A 17,075-nucleotide genomic window follows, 5' to 3' on the forward strand; every position below is an offset into this window, starting at 1 on the left:
TGGTAATTATATACTCCTTCCATTTTTTTTAAATGCATCACTTTGATTTTTGTCCTATTCACATACCATGGTTAGCTTAATTTTTTCACCTCTATAAAATAAATAAATGTTATTGTATAATATATCATTAGATTAGTCATATTGCCTAGTTTCGTAATATAATTTTGTTACAATTTTTACTAATAAACAATAAAAGATATTAATGGTCAAAGTTGCATCTCGTCAAATGTGCCGGTCAAACTGATGCAAATAAAAGAAAACGGAAGGAGTATAAAAAAAAAAAAGCGAGCCCACATGCGGGCTGGCCCATCGTGCTCGACTGCTAGAGCCGGGTTTGTGCCTAATTCTAAAAACGAAGCATACTCATGGTTCATCAGTGTGCCCCTTATGTCATGCGGCTCATGCTTGGCTTATAAACTCGTGCTAGATCGAGTTATTTTCTTGTTGTACTTAACTAGTCCTTGTGCTGGTTCGACCCATTTCCCTCTAATTCTCTACTCATTCGAGTCATAGCTCATCATTTCTACTTCATCGCATCTCTTTCCCACAACCTCTCTGCTTCTCCCAAGGTAAGCTCTTTGTTTTTTCTATTCATTAATCATTATAATCCCCCTTTTTTTTTTTTTTAAGAAAATATGTGACGTTCTTGTTTATCTATTACATTTTCAATTTCGCTTCCTTGATCATTTGACGTGTTGATTACTTGGTTTCTGCTTGATTTCGAAGGTGAATTGGGGATAAATATTTTTTGCTAATTTGGCTTAATCGATAGAATTTTTGGGTGCTAGGGTTTTCAATTTTTGACTAATTTATGCTGCGGAATTGCGATGTACTTCCGAAATTAGGGTTCTTGCATTTAGACTTTTAGATGATTGACAAATTAGTTTGTGGAATTCACATTGAGTTTTCTAGTAGTAATATATCTTAATCGTGAATGAATTATGATTATTATACTTGTGCTGAAAAATTGTAATTGGGCATGTGAAATTCTGGTAATTATAGTTTATATCTCTTGAAATTGGCTGTTTATAATTGTTTGTTATGGAACAAGCATTATATTTGAAGAAATGGACAAATGGATGTGATTTCTATTTGAAAAATTGAATTTAGGGGAGGTTTAGCTTTGCCGAGCTGAAACTTTATCTGAAAGTGTGATTAAGTGAGAGGTCAAACGCTCTTGGTTCTTCTTTTGAACATGACGATGAATCGCTCTTATCAGATTGAGGTTCCATTTCAAGTTGAATATTCTAGTGTGGCAAAATCAAATTCATACTCCGTATAAATTAGAATGCACCCTTCAGCTGAAAGAAATTTTGGGATTATTTTCTTGCCTTGAATTTTGGGTCTTTTATGTATGTTACTAAGAGCATCAACATTGGCTGTGTAAATCCCTGAATCGCAATTAGATGGAAATGTTGCTTTATTGTCGTTACTTATCAGCATTTGACAGTACTAATGATTAGGATCGTTGGTTTAAATCTTGGATGCAACCACTTTTGTGAGCAATGTGGGTGGTAATGCGGCCTAGATTAAATACCATGGTGAGCCTTTATATTACAGGATTATAGATGTTTTATATAGATAGTGGTGAAAATAAAAAATATATATGATTTTGATAGAATTCTATAATGTCTGTGGTATGAGCTTAGGTTTGGGCACAGAAAAGTTAAGTAGCATTACGAAATTTTTATTTAGACAGTTGTAAAGCCACGCATAAATTTTGCAAACAATTATTGTAGTATTTGTATACATTACGATATGCTATTAGATTAAATATAATTTCTATGCTCATAATATAAGAGTTATACTGACCTTTGCAAACTTTTTTAATTTTTAGGGCTGTAAATTTGATAATTTAACCTATGAAGTTGTGGTGACAAACATAAATAAGCTTGCTTGTTAGGAGAGGATTAGCCTATTGAAGCCAAATTTTGCAAGCTTGACCTCTTTTGATCCTCTATCTCTGCTTTTGAGGGAGCTACAAGTGGCAGTGGTTGTAATCAAATGATACTCTTGCAATCCCATTCAAAGTATCTTCTCCAACTTCTCACAAATCGCCTTCAAAAGTAAGTTGTAATTGCTCCTCCTTGATTTTAAGATCATACACTTTATCTTCAGCAATTTTTGGTTTTACTAGACAATAAGACAAATATGAGCTCCTATTAATTTTTTTTTTTTTTCTGAACAGATCACAATTATCTGTTTTATGAGCTCTAAATTGTAAATGCTTACTTTTCTGTAACCTAATGGAAATTATGATATCATTGATATGGACATCGCTTGAAACCCTGGAGACTTGGATACGAGATGGTGAAATTAGACCAGAACATTAATAGTTGTAAGATTGCTGATTGTGCCCTTGAACATGGTTAAAGTCTCAGATGCAGATGCAATCGTAATCACAATAACGATTGCAGAACCTATTTTGTGGACTGGATGGTTTGCGGTTGTTGCAAACTAAATAAAGCAGTGATGTGGCCGATATTTAGTACCATGCCCTTCTATGCTCAATCGTAGTTTAACAATGCCCCTAAGTTTTGAAAACACCAATAGTCTTCCCATGAATTAACTGGTAGCTGAAATTCTTATATTACAGCTGGGCATGGAAAGGGTAAAGCAGGGGCTAAACCTAATATATGTTTTCCATGTGATTTGAACTTCAAACTTTATGACTCTTTCTGTATTGTTTTGCCTTCATGCTGTCTAATATCTATTGTGTGCTCTACAGTCTTGACAAAGGTGTTGAACTGGACTGCCAATGGATTGAGTTTGATGATGTGCGATTCAACGTCCAGGTATATTTTGATCTTTCATTACAGTTTATTACTTTAAGGCCTTACATGTTTAGATAGAAAATATATCAGTCATAGACTATTACTGTATTATATTATCTGTCTATAGTGAACTATCTTGTTTACCAGAATACCAATTGGTGATGAGAAATTGTGTCTTATTTATGCTTCCTGTTTCACTATGTAATATGTGCTGCCTTTGCAGACTTCAATGAAGAATCCACTCATCTTGTTGTTGTCAGTATCATTACCAACACCACCTCCTGGAGCTATGTTTGTTGGAGGACTGCCTAGTGGATCTATAGAAGCTATAAAAGCTGCATATGGAACAGTGGTGAAAATGCTTGACCCTCCAAAAGATGGATATAATCTCACACTGAGGCTGAATTTCTCAAAGCTTTCTCCTGATGAAGGTCTTACGAGTTCTTCTTTCTAAGGTCATTATGATCTTTGCTGTGACTAGCTGAATCATATGGTCTCTTAAATTTCAGTGAATTCACTGTCGAAATATCTTTTGCGTATTGACCTGCTTAATTGAGATTATAATTTCTTCACTTTTTTCGTCAAAGTGCCTCATTGCTATCAGGAAGCTGGTTTTTAACACCATATTAAGTCTCTTGGTCCCAAGGAGTTGGTAATGTATTGAAAGTTGAGTAAAAAGAAACATTTTTATTGCATTTATATACATTACTCAAATGCTACATCCATACTTCTTGCTTAAGGTTCTCAAATCTCACAGCAACTTAGATTACATTAGGGAAGAATTTCCCTTTTAGGTTGGATAGTGTGCCCCTTTGTCTTTACTTTTATGCTAGAGTTTTATAATCATAGAGGCTTCTTAGGAGAGATAGAGGACACTGGTTCTGTTCTTTTCCTAATCACTTTATATAACCTGGCTGTAATAGATTATGGTCTAGAGGAAACAGCTATTAGAAATTGTTTTTGTAGGCAGGACTGTGTAACGAATCAGAGCAAGACACCTATGCTTTATATAAACAACAGCCAGCAGAGGAAAGGACAGGGTCTGAGACCTCCGATCATTATCTCAACCAAGGTGGTGAAGCACAACCACACCAAGCAACAGCAACTTAAAGCTGCAGCCACTAGTTGGCAAATTGGGATAATGGCAAAGGGTAGTATAGTTGGTAATTAAAGCTGTACTGTTTAGCTAAGTAGTATAAAAAGGTAGAGTAGAAGGAAGACAGGCAGAAATTTGTATTGAAAGGAAACCTTAGAGAGTCATGGCCTAAAGCCATTTTGAGAGTGACAGCCTGAAGCTATTAACCTATCCTGTTGTAAACCTTTTGCCTTTTTCAATCAATAGTTAAGCTTCCATCCTTATTTCTTCTTTATAAATCAATTTACCAAAAAAAATCAGATTATTTAGCTAATAGAAAACCAGTCTTTCTCTTAATTTTACTGTTATTAACTTGAGTAATATCAGTCTATTACAGACTGTACCATGAATAGAATTGCAAAGCCTGATTTTTTTTTTGTTGTGCTATGTTTTACAATACTCGTATATATGCGTGTCTTTGGGTTGTGCATGTATTGTTTCAATTAAGAAGTAATTGCATGCATAATGTTTGGATATGGTCTTAAAGCCTTTATCAAGAGATGTGGTATGTGGACAGAAGATTCAATGCAAATTTCACTTTACTGGCACTTTTGGTTGGAAAGATGAAAGGGGAGTAAGGGAGTGGAGAGGAGACTGTAGAATATGTGTGTTTGGTCTGTAGCAATGAGAATGATATCCTGATTGCACAAATATATTGAACGATGAACACCATCATGAAATAGAATAATTGTTTTAACATGCTTTGGTTTCGACTTCAAATGTGGAATATTGTTCAAAATTCAGTAACCTGTAAACATTTACCATCAATGACTTGGCTGAAACTTTTGCCAAGTCCATCTGGATTGATTTTTTCTTTCTCCCATCTTCTCAGCGACACTCTTGTGACAGTTGTATGCTTGTCATTTTCAGAAACTAGACAGGCTCTGTTGATGAAGGTTGCCTCTGTTAGAGAAGTGGTGCTTGGTGCACCTTTAAGGGTGATTTTAAAACATCTTGCTTCAAGATCACTTGCTCCTGATATGGATCAATTAGTTGCTCTAGTGCATCGGCCTAATGAAGCATTCTTTCTTATTCCTCAGGTTTGAGTTTTGTTTCATTATTTTTTGGCAGAAGTTTGAATTTGAGCTGTTCGGTTGCACAACCAAATAATGTGAGAGGCTATATTTTCATTTATAGTATTGTTACAAATTTTCTAAATGTAACTTCAATAAGGCATTTTCTTGTGGCAGACTGAAAAAGTGACGGTCATATATCCTATGAGATTTAAAGATTCCACAGACACATGTCTGGCCACTTCTTTTCTGCAGGTATTGCTATTAGTAATTTCTGTCAAGTGTGCACAATTATATGATCGAGACAATATGCTGGAATGTACATGCTGTTGGAGACGTCGTGGTTTACTACAACATTGCCATAGTGCATTGGACTCTCTTGACGGTCTTGTTTGATACTCTTTGATCTTGTTCAGGAATTCGTTGAAGCACGTCGTAGTGCTAGTGCTGGACTTAATAATGCTCCTTCGTGTCTATGGTCAGCTTCACCACCTGAAGAACTTGCGGGAGTGCCTGCAGAAGCGTTAACTGCAAATGCTGGCTTTGTTTCTTTTGGTAATGTCCACATTAGGTCATTAGCTGCATAACATGTGTCCTTTCACTCTTATACATGTATTTATATCTAACTGTATTCCTTATTATGCTCAGTCATTTTCCCACGCCATGTTGACAGCAAGAAGATAGATAGAACTGTATGGCTTTTGTCAACCTTTCATGCATATGTTAGTTACCATGTCAAGGTAATGTTTTTCAGTTCCTCAAGTCCAATTCTATCTTCTTTTATGCCCCTAGTTTTCACTACCTTCCTGTATATTAATGGAAAATTTCAAGTGTGTTGTTACCAACAATAGTTGTCATCATCTCTGCAGCAGCACTAGGATACATTTGAGAAGCCCTGTACTGTCTTGTGCATGATCTAACAAATGTGTTGCTGTAATTCTTCATTAGTCCCTAAAAAAAGTTGCTACTAAGAAAAATTATTTTCAGGCCTCAATACTGTAATGTGATGCATATTTGCATAAACCAATGATGTGGGAATACTATATAACTTGTGTGATTTTGTCTTATTGATGTCAAAATAACTGATCCAATAACCAAGTTGGACAAATTTCATATTTGTTTTAATGTTGTTTTACAAGTCTCCATATCTCACGTGACTTTTATTTTGCTTTTTTATTTTTAATGATTTGTCTTGGAATGCCGTGACTTGACTCTTACTGAATCTCACATTTCTGCCACCAGTGCTCTGAAGGATTCATGCATACTCGAATGAGGCGTCGCGTGGAATCTTTGATTGAGGTATCCTATTAATGTAGCTCTCCTTTTACTCTAGTAGTCCCACTTTTCTCCTCAAGTCATTGTGGTAGTATGTTATTTTACTTAAATTTTATAGTATGAAGGAGTCATTCCAAATTGACACTGGATTCTGTTGGAATTAATAGGCAATTATATTAGTTCCATGTCCCTGCATCTTCTTTGCTAAATTTTATTTATAAGTTGGATATGGTGTACAAAGATCGATATAACCAGGACTTGAAAAATCATATCAGAAAACAATGTGTGTCGGACTTACCTTAGTTTTGACCATATTATTTACTAGCATATAAAACAAATGTAAATATGTAATGTTATTGGATTAGTCACAATGTATATTTTTAGAATATCAGCTTTTTAAAACTTTTTAGTTTTTACTAAGAGAAAATTAAATATGTTGACGGTCAAATTTATGTGTTGACAAGTGTGAAAGTCAAACTGTAGTTAATTAAAACGGAGAAAGTATTAATTTTGGCCTCACATGAACTGTTGACATGCTCAACAGTCCATACTGATGTTGGAGTTTTGAGAATCTGACAGGTTTTTGAGGTATAATAAAGAGTATGAGTACACATTAGCATATTGATATTAGCATACTAGCTTTGCGTATTGCTGAGTGGTTTCTCTTATGAAGTTACCACCTGACATGTTGGCACCTATGTTGAGGCACAAAGCCAGAAAGGAGTTGATGGCCTTGATGCATGCACCCTTGCTTCTGCAAGTGCAGTGCTCATAAAAAAACCCAGAACAGAGGGGAGAAAATGTGTAGACCCTGTTGTAAAGCTGTATACTTGTTCTGTAATTATTTTGGTTCTTTTTTAGACAACAACTTAAGAAAGTAATCAGTTATGTTTAGTTTCTCTCCCCCGCATGCATAGTAAGTAACATCTAAAGGATCTACCTTTTGTGTCTCAGGCACTTGATCGTGCCAAATCAGATCCAGAGAAGACAAAGAAAGTTGGGACTAAAACATCCTTTAAGCGACTGGTAAACCTTTGCTGTTTCTTTTGTTCATAAAATGATAGTATCAGCAAATTAGAACTTTGCCCTTATCATTGATTTCTATTTTTAATTAGAGCCTAAAGGATTCTCGGAGCAATTCAAATTCAAAAGCTTCAGCCAGTTGGAGATAATTCTTATGGTTAATTTTGGAGGTAACCTTGAAAACTTAGGGCTCTACACATTTGCATCAAATAGCTTCAGCTCCAGATTTTGACAAATTGTGCCTGGCACGTCATTTCATGTGGTCACTCAACTTTCAGAAAGGTGCAAATTTATTAACTTTTCTATCAATCCTTCTGGCTATCTTGTACAAGTTTCATGCCTATGGAGTTAAAAGCTAAACGGGTCAAATGCTTCATTTTTCCTAGCCTTTTTTTCTTACCTAGTCTTGAAGATAAGTATATTTTTGTCATTTATCTTGTGAGAAACTGATTCTTGTAGTTGATACTAATTGAAATTAGAATTCTTTATCATGCAATGCTAGTTGGTGTTGGCAGTTGGCATACTGTCAATGGTCCTCTATGTCTGATGACTTTGAAAGCTGTTTGTAGTTTTGTACAATGTAGTTTTTGAGATACCACATTATGTTTCATTTTATGCTTTCTCTTGTGTTTCTGCCCTGGAACATGAATTGCCTCTACAAAAGCACCCCTACTTCCTTTCCTGTAAAACTTTGAGCTTCTTTTTTAACCTAAATAGTTCGTGGTATGAATGTTCACACCTGCACAATTCAGACATAAAATGTGCTACTTGGGTACATTGAAGAAACAATGACTCTTTCAAAGGGAGGAGAAAAAAAAAAAAAAAAAAAAAAAAAAAAAAAAAAAAAAAAAAAAAAAAAAAAAAACAATGACCAGTTTTAAGTCTCTGATCTGTGTTAATCCGCTGGAGTGTTTTTGACAAACATACTGTAAAGAGATAGCAAATTCTACACAGGAGCTAGGTGTGCATGGCTTCCACAGAATTCTAATGTCTGCAGTGTTTCTTTGTGAATTCTGGGAGTATATTTGACAAACTTACTGTAAAGAACAATAAAAGAGTAATGCTTGTGAACACTGAACAGTACGAACCTGCGGCTGCGCCAGATGGCCGCATACACCCTGAAGGTATTGGAGTTAGCCTCCCGATGGCAGAGTGGTCTCAGGGAAACCCCTCTGAAAATTAGGTCAGCTTTAATCTTACTCCAGAGAGAGAAGTAGATATCTATACGGAGGCTCCCAGTTTAGTACAGTAATCCTGCTGCATTATTTAAGACATTCCTGTTAACTCTTCTCAGAAGTGAGAACTGACACCAGTAATCTATATCTATATCTATACTTAGTCTATACTTAGTATTTAAAAACACAAACCACAAATTTTTCATATGACACATGTCATCACAAGTCACTACTCACCCATTACCCCATATGACACATGTCACCTTTCTAAATCTTTTTGTTTAAGTGTTTATGCATTCTATAACTTGCAAATTCAATAAAGAAAATAAAGTGTTTTATTTCCGCCATAATAAAATCAAGTTGATCCAATTAATACACATCACATAAACATATGAATTATAATGAAAAAAAAATGTCTTTTCAACTCCTAGACTTAAAATATAACTTAAACTAATATGTCATTTCATATTCCACGATCTTTATGTATATATAACTAACTAAATTCCTTCATCTTCTTCTACAGTTCTACCTTCTCTCTCTCTTTTTTTTTTTTTTTTTTTTCTTTCTTTTAAGTTTTAGCAATGAAACAATTACTTCATATTTCATATCAAAAATTTCAACTATTGAAAAGCATATCTATATATGAAATAACCAAGTAACAACCCGTGCATCGAACGGGTCAAAAGGCTAGTTATGTTTTAAGGGTCAGACTACTGCAGTAATTAAAATAACAATCTCCCTTTGCTCATTTTAATTGAAATTATAAATTATTATTTATTGCAAACCACTGTTATGGAATCCTTCATTTTGATCTTGTATTGTCGAACAAAGCTTCAGTAATCACTCCCGCTTAGATGGAAAAGACTATCATACCCCTTCACTGCTTCCATTTCTGCGGCAAAAAATACTAGTAGTAAAAAAAAAACAATAAAAATAAATTTATGTGCCGGTAATTAAATGAAATAACATCTAACTATACTTATATATATTAAAAGATGTTCTTGAGAACAACTAAGTGTCACGTAAACTCCTTTTAATAAGCCACGTCACTCATGTCACATGCTCACTATGCCATGTCATGCACTTACCATAAAAAAAAAATGTTAGATTTGAACACTTTTAATTCTACAACTAATTACCACCAAGCTATATAATTTTTTATGCAATCTTTTGAATACAAAATATTAATATACAACAAATGACAAAATGAGTGACAAATTTAATTACAAAAAATTGAAGCATAAATTACAAAATCCGGAGCATCGTCCGGGCTCAAAAACTACGAGTAGTTTTTATGTTAAAAGCAAAAGAGTAATAATAATAATAGGCAAAAGCTAACAAGTAGCAAGCGCCTCTATAATGTCAAATAAGAGAGCTAAAAATGGAAATGTTAAAGTAAATTAATCAATAATTGAATTGATAGACAATTTTGACACACATTTCAAACATTAATATGAAAATAAAGCATGGAAGTGGTGGAACTGCCTAGTATTCAATTCTATCACAAATTTGAATTGCAGGCAGTATTGTGCATTTGTGCTCAATTCGACCTTTTTTTTAGCTTTGGTACTGCTTAGAATTTCTAAAAAAATAACCATGTAAATTACTAAACCAAAAAAAATAACCAAAATAACCAACTCAAACATATTAAGATGTATGGGACAACCTTAGTGGGGCAAAATATAAAGAGTATTTGTTTTATCAGCTGTAAGCTAGGCTAAAAATATTGGCTGTCAAAAAATCAATACTAATTCAGCTAAAAATTGTTTAACCAACTATTAGCTAGACTAAAGGTAAGATTACAAATTCACTTAAATATTTTTAAGGCATAATTGTTATACATTTGATTTATACTCCATGGTTCATAATATATGTACATAATTATTGGAAATTTATCAGTTAACATCATAAGTCATATATGTATGTTAGATATACAAATAATAATAACAAAATATCTATAACAATTTGCAATTGACTATGTAGATCTTCTAATACCACCAAAAACCAAAATGTATAAAAAGCAAAAGAAAATGAAACTAGCTTAACAGATTGTTGATAAGCAGTGGAGTTTGGAGATATTATTGTTGTTGTTGTTCCATGGTTAGGATCGCTTGTTCGAATGCTTGCACGAACATTCAAAGACCCTAGCATCGTCGGGGTGGCATGAGAGTTCGAAGGGATTCCATCGGTTGTCATACACCTTGAATCAAATGAAGAACCTCCACAATTCTCCCCTTCAACCACACGTAAAATAAAAAGACTAACAAGAACGTAAAAAACAACCATAACTTTTGCATCTCTTTTTCGAAAAAATGTCATTATTCTTTATTAATTAATTTGCATTTGTGTTATTTCTTAGTATGAAAATATTTGAAAATGCCTCCTATTTTTAAGGATATGATAGTACATTGTTAATAATGAGGTTGCCAACACTGTCTCACAGTACATAATTAAATTGGTTCGAATTTTAATTTGCCATCTAGGAGGTGAGAAAGGATGTTAGGATCACAGTCGAGTTTATGAAACTATGACATTGTATTATTGTATATCATATTATCTTTGCATAATTGCATTTTCATAGAAGGTTCTTTTTTTTTGGTTGCTAATTTGTTAAAATTTAATTTTCATTGTTATACATCTTAAAATTAGATTTTCCATAATTTATTTGTTATTTATTTATTTTATCCTTAATCACATAAATAACATTGAACTATAAAAAAAAAAAAAAAGGAAAAAATTGTCAAAAATAATACAAACTTTGAGTGATCCGCCAAAAAAAGTTAATATTTTGATTATTTCTAAATAATATAAACTTTGGAGGGTGGCCACTTTAAACAAGATAATTTACCTACAACTTATATAACCGGTTAACTTTTTTTTTTTTTTTTTTTTAATACAATCGTTTAATAATATAGTTACTTCTAATCAAAACTTTAAGCATGGTTTCCTCAAAAAAAAAAAAAAAAAAAAAAAAAAAAAAAAAAAAAAAAAAAAAAAAAAAAACCTAAAAACTTTAAGCATGGTTAATTTCTCATATAATTCTTAATTAAATATTAAATAGATTCTAACAAAATAATTAATTAATTTTGTGTTGAAAAAATAATTAACTCCTATTATAAACAATTGGGTACATGATTGCCGCCACCAGCCCTCCACCACTCCAAATTGGGTTGCTCCCAGCCATGTCGTCAGCAATCTGCTGCCGGCTAGTAGACGCAGCCAGCAGTAAGCCCAACAAGTCAGCCACTACACCGCCCACAGACGCAACCAGGCAACAAGCCCAGTCATGCCAGCCAGCAGGCTAGTGCCGGCCGACGCAGTCAGGCTGCAAGCCCAGTCACCACAGCTAGCGTCGGCCGACGATTTGGGCACGCTCCAGCCACCACTACCACTCCAAACTCCCGTAAAAAAGCCTCCCCCACTCCCGAAAAACCCCAAACACTCTTTCCCCACCATCGAAAACCCTAGCCGCTAGGTTTCGGGGTGGAGGGAAGAGCAATTTGGGGTTTACGGGAGTGGGGAAGGGGTTTCTGTGGTGGTTGCGTGGGGGGATGATGGGAGGGGGTTGGGGGGAAAGGGGAAAATGACGACGTCATGGTGGAGAAGCGCGGAGGGCCGGCGAGGGAAGAACAGCGTGCCGGCGAAGGACGAGCGACGAGCTGGGTAGTAGGTGAGGGGTTAGGCTGCGTCGGTGGGGCTGTGGTGGTGGCTGGGCTGGGTTGTGGTGGTGGGTGGTTTTATTTCTCTTTTTTTTAAGGTTTTTTATTTTATAAATAAAAGTTTTTTTTTTTTTTTTTTTTTTTTTTTTTTTTTTTTTCATTTTAAATAAACAATAAAGGTTTCCTTCAAAAAAAAAAAAATAATAATAATGGTTTTTTTTTTTTAATTAATCTTTTTTTAATATTAAAACATTAAATAAATTATAAAGATGAAAAAAACTGTCAAACCATTCAAATAATGACACTTGTCCATGTAACCTGTTAAACAAGTCATTAATAAGTCATAACTTGTTCAAAGCAAACACTCTCCAAAGTTTGTATTATTTAGAAATAATCAAAAGATTAATTTATTTTTAGCGGACCGTTCAAATTTTGTATTATTTTTTGGCAATTTTTCCTAAATTTATTTTTTTTTTTTTTTTTTTTTTGTGCACATAAAAAATGTTAATTACACTAGATTTTACAATTACTTAATACTGTTTTTTTTTTTTAAAAAAAATTCAATAGAATTAGAGCAAGTTTAGAATAAGACTTGAATTTGACATCATTTTTTATGGTCCCCATTGAAAATGATGTCATCAAATTCTTGTTAAGACTCACTAAGGGCTGTTCTCATTGACTGAACTGAATTGAAATGAATATTTTATGAGAGAAAGAAATTAAGAGCTGAACTGAACTGAGCTGATTAGAGCTGAAGTGAACTGAACTGAATTGAACTGAACTGAACTGAAAATAATCTGATGAGAACGGGGCCTAAGACTTGTCCAAATTTATCACTTTAGCCCTAAGACTCAAATATATGACATATTATATTATTTATTTATTTATTTATTTTTATCTCTTTATATTTTCTATATAATAACAACATTAATGAACAAAGCTTGGGGTGAGTCCCAATCTCAATTTTTAAGTTGAGTCTTGGAATTTCAAGACTCAACTTGAGACTTGCTTGAGATTTAAGAAGAAAAATGGGGGGAAGTCTTAAACATAAGTCTTAAGACTCAAGATGATGATATCACTGCAAGTCTTAAAACTTGGGGCTAAACTTGCTCTTAGTCTAGATCGACTAGGGTTGAGGGGTATGTACTGGGAATATCGCTAATTTTGGTAGTTTTTGGAAAGAAAATAATGTTGGTAATTAACAATTTTACCATGTTCTTCTCTTGTCATAATAACAACAACAACAACAACAACAACAATAATAATAATAATAATAATAATAATAATAATAATAATAATAATAAAACAAACTATAATGAGAGAAATCCTTCAGGTAAGAAGGATTTATGCGCATTCTCTTTTTTAACAAAATGCTTAAGAGGTGTTAATTCAAGTTATCAGTCAGGGTTGGATCAAATTTAGTTGGGTTGTTTTCGGTGTTGAATCATAAGAGTACTAAATTACTTAATTTATGTAGATCAAAATACATATCTAGTCACTTCGACAATTGGATCACGACACATTATTTTGGAGAGTCACTAAAAGAAAAGAGCCCATTAACGACGAGAATTCTCGTCATAAACCTGTCATAAAAGATCATTTATAATAGGATTTTCCGCCATGAGCCGGTCCTGGGCCGTCGTAGATTAATTTCTTGCCGTGAAAGCTAATTACGCCAGGAAAAAATTCCACGCAAAAGCCAATCAAGGGTAGAATGTTTGTTTGAGATTCTAGCTAGTTGAGTCATAAGAGTTGGGTTGGGCCTTTTGTAAGAAATTGGGTATGTTTTATGACAGGCTATAAGACTGTCATTAAAAGTATTATAATAGGGGACATGATTTGTGCACATCATTAACGGGTTGTCATAAAAGAATTAGATTTTTTTTTTTTTTTTTTTTGGTCATGCTATAATTTTGACACCTGCATTTCATTCAGTATTTTATTGGCCAAGATAAGCACAAATTGTGTTGTGCTAGTGTGTCTCATGCTTTAGTGGACCGTACCTAGAACGAGCAAGAAAGAGTCGTGTCCTGTACGTCGGGCTCGTGCTGATCTTTCACAAACGAACCTCTTACATAACATAGTCCCTACGGCCCACCTAAATACCTAATTGCCTAATAATATTCTCTCTCCGTTTTTAAATATTTGCTCCACTTTCTTTTTCCAACCGTTTTTAAATATTTGCTCCACTTCCTTATTTGGAAATCTTATACAATATTTAATTCATTTCTCTCACCTAGTGGACCCAATATAAATCATATTTTATTAATTTCATATTCTCTCTCCTCTAATTCTCTCGACTACTTTTCCTTTCTACAATTTTTTATTCTTCCCCCTATCTCACTACCTCCATATTTTATTACTTTCTCCAATTTCTCCGTATACTGTATATATGAAGTAATACGATATATTTTGGTAAATTAGACAAAAATAAGCGGGCCAAAATGCGAGACAGCTTGTTGTGCTTGTGCCGAATAAGTGATAAAATTTGACTGGCTCATCCCTCATTGGCATGCCTCTTGTAGTCTTGTGCTGTGCTGGTCTGCTGGACTTATAAATGGCTCTTGTTGGGTTGAACCATTTTGTTGTCATGTTTAAACCCTCGTGCCACCCATTCCATTTCCACTTAAACCCGCGTTTGAAGGTTGAAACGTTGTTGAACAAATACGGCCAATCCTAGGAGACCACGAATAGCAGATATAAAGGAAGGGTATATACTGCTAAGCTTATACAAGTTAATGCCTGATGGAACGAGTTGAGGGGGAGTGGGAAGATGACGAGGAAGTCGAATTTAAGACACTATTTCTCCTTTTGTCCCTACACATGGTTCTTTGCCCGACTCAGTCACCACGATTGTCTTCTGATCTTGTCCTTGCACTGACATGTGCAATGAAATATGATCAGTATAACTGGTGTAACCTCGTATTCACAAAATTTATGGGTAGTGTCATGAGCTTTTCAAAAAGGTTTATGCCAAAGGCTATGCTAGTGGCAACACTGGTTGTTTGTTGTTCTTTGTGGTTAGTGAACTGATATCGTTCGAAGCATACATTATGAAATATCTTTCTATCTCGCACAAATAATTTACATTTTAGTGTATAGGTTTACTATCTGGACCATTTGAATAGAGACCCTGTGAAGTGGTCTGTTTATCCAAGGTTTAGTGCATGGGATATGCAAAACATTAGCGCTGCTATCAAGGTTGATCGTCTCTATGCAAACGGTGATTACGGAAAGCTAGGGGTAAGTAATGATATATTCACATCACTTGTGTGGTAAGTAATTCTTCATTGATATGGCAATTAAACTAATGTTTGTGTCCATGCTTAGATGTTGGATGTGGCGTACGGGGTAAAACATATAAGGGATTCCCGGGATAGTGATAGTCCTTTTACCGGTGCCCATTTTCCGGTAAACACTAGTAATTGCAAGTATTGTTCTATACATTTTCTGATATTAATGATTTTGTGGTTTGATACGTACCTGATTGTCACCAGATATGTGCTTTTGGATCAGCGGAAACGTCGCATGTGAAGCCTAGGAGGAAAAGGAGACCAAATCGCACTGGGGAAGCCTGGTTTGCAAAGTGTATCGCTCCTATAAATGAGAATTTTGGTATAAACATAGATATGCCAATTCCAGAGGAAGATCTTCATGATGATTCTACGTCTACGGCTCGTAAGTCCACTCGTACTCTGATGTGGTAGGTTAGACGAGTGAACAGTGTAGTCAGTTAGTTGTGAGGTCGTGATTAGCAGCATTGTACTCTACAAAACGAGAATTACATTTGTTTGAATAGCGGCATTGTACTCTACGAAACGAGAAGTATTTATTACCTTTATAGTCACTGGTTTAGTTGAGACTCAATAGTCTGTATGAGCCTACGAGGCACATCTACTTTCTTCTGGGCTAATGTTACCTACTATAGGACCCACCCGCCTTTAGCTTTAACTACCGTATTTAAAGCAAAATAAGAAAGATAACTCCTCTTATTTCTAAATTTGCATGTTTGTTTCTTTCTTTACCGTGATAATAGCTAGTGGTTTAACTAAGGAATTGCATAGCCTTGCTAGATGATAATTAGAATGGCTGGTTGTTCTGGTTTATTTGTTTAACTGTACCTAAATCAGTGATTTTTGCCAATCCTATTCAAAGACTAAACTACTATACCAATAGAGTTGGGAAATTTTGAAACTTGATCCTGCCTATTATATACTCAAGTTCATTAACCTTATTATTATGTAACACCACCTTCATGAACCCATAAGTGTTCTGCTCCTACAATCTTCATTCCCTTTGTCTTCTACCCTTCTTTAATTAAAATGAGGTTGACTCAAGTTGAGAGCAATTAAAAAACACTATGCTTGAGGTGATATGGTTACAATCTGAATGTAACTCATTGAAATTGGTAAAGGAACGAATTAGGTAACCTTAACCATTTTGAAGGCTTTAAGCTATCAATTACAGTGCAACATCCAAGCTTTCTTGGAATGTTACAAAGGTGATTAAGTGAAAAGAGGTTTGAAATGAACAGATGGAAGACAAAATGAACAGGCCAACAAGGCTTCAACTCTAAAGGTGATTTAGCAAAAGCATTTTGGTTAAGCATCGTCTACTGATTACATGCTTTTGCCAAAACATAAGCTAATTGATTTCCAAACGAATTTGAAGCAAATTCACTTGGACTCATGTGAAATAATGCAAATTCATTTGGCCCAAATATTATACATACCAATATAAAGGGCCGCAAATTTGTACATTATTATATAGGGTCTCACTACCCTATTCAATTTAGATTATGAAGCCCATTGGGGTTTTCAGTTTAAAGCCCAAACACATTTTACTAATAATGGGATAATGTCATACATTCATATGGGTCGATCATGACAAGGAATTAGAAATATGGCCAACACATTTAGTATTTGAAACATCTCATTTATAACAATGGTAGAATTACTACACAACTACCGACATTAGAATTAGGTCCCAAAACATTTATAATTTAAAACATCTCATTTGTG

The 17,075-nt window shown here is 34.4% G+C and overlaps 1 protein-coding gene across 3 annotated transcripts; it reads left to right on the forward strand.

Moving 5' to 3' along the window:
* The first annotated feature begins 444 nt into the window (after positions 1-444).
* Positions 445-8,088, forward strand: LOC145562532 (actin-related protein 2/3 complex subunit 2A-like). Of its 3 annotated transcripts, none has more exons than XM_081622836.1 (11): positions 445-569; positions 1,838-2,066; positions 2,729-2,795; positions 2,998-3,205; positions 4,780-4,949; positions 5,100-5,177; positions 5,339-5,477; positions 5,571-5,662; positions 6,165-6,221; positions 7,152-7,223; positions 7,313-8,088. In XM_081622836.1, exons 2-11 carry the CDS (start codon positions 2,005-2,007, stop codon positions 7,367-7,369), a joined length of 1,002 nt encoding a protein of 333 aa, XP_081478962.1. In that variant the 5' UTR covers positions 445-569; positions 1,838-2,004; the 3' UTR covers positions 7,370-8,088. The 3 variants fall into 3 exon arrangements, with proteins under 3 accessions (XP_081478962.1, XP_081478960.1, XP_081478961.1); XM_081622834.1 differs by lacking the exon at positions 445-569 and adding an exon at positions 629-726; XM_081622835.1 differs by lacking the exon at positions 445-569 and adding an exon at positions 1,418-1,541.
* Positions 8,089-17,075: the final 8,987 nt, after the last annotated feature.

This window comes from Chenopodium album, chromosome 10, assembly GCF_948465745.1.
Source record: "Chenopodium album chromosome 10, dcCheAlbu1.1, whole genome shotgun sequence".
Taxonomy (NCBI): domain Eukaryota; kingdom Viridiplantae; phylum Streptophyta; class Magnoliopsida; order Caryophyllales; family Amaranthaceae; genus Chenopodium; species Chenopodium album.

What these genes read in the sequence shown, in the direction of transcription:
- LOC145562532 (XM_081622836.1), top strand. Translation starts at nt 2,005, where the DNA reads ATGATACTCTTGCAATCCCATTCAAAGTATCTTCTCCAACTTCTCACA. An exon ending in GCGTGGAATCTTTGATTGAG is followed by an intron (nt 6,222 to 7,151) that starts GTATCCTATTAA and finishes TTTGTGTCTCAG; the next exon opens with GCACTTGATCGTGCCAAATC. An exon ending in AAACATCCTTTAAGCGACTG is followed by an intron (nt 7,224 to 7,312) that starts GTAAACCTTTGC and finishes ATTTTTAATTAG; the next exon opens with AGCCTAAAGGATTCTCGGAG.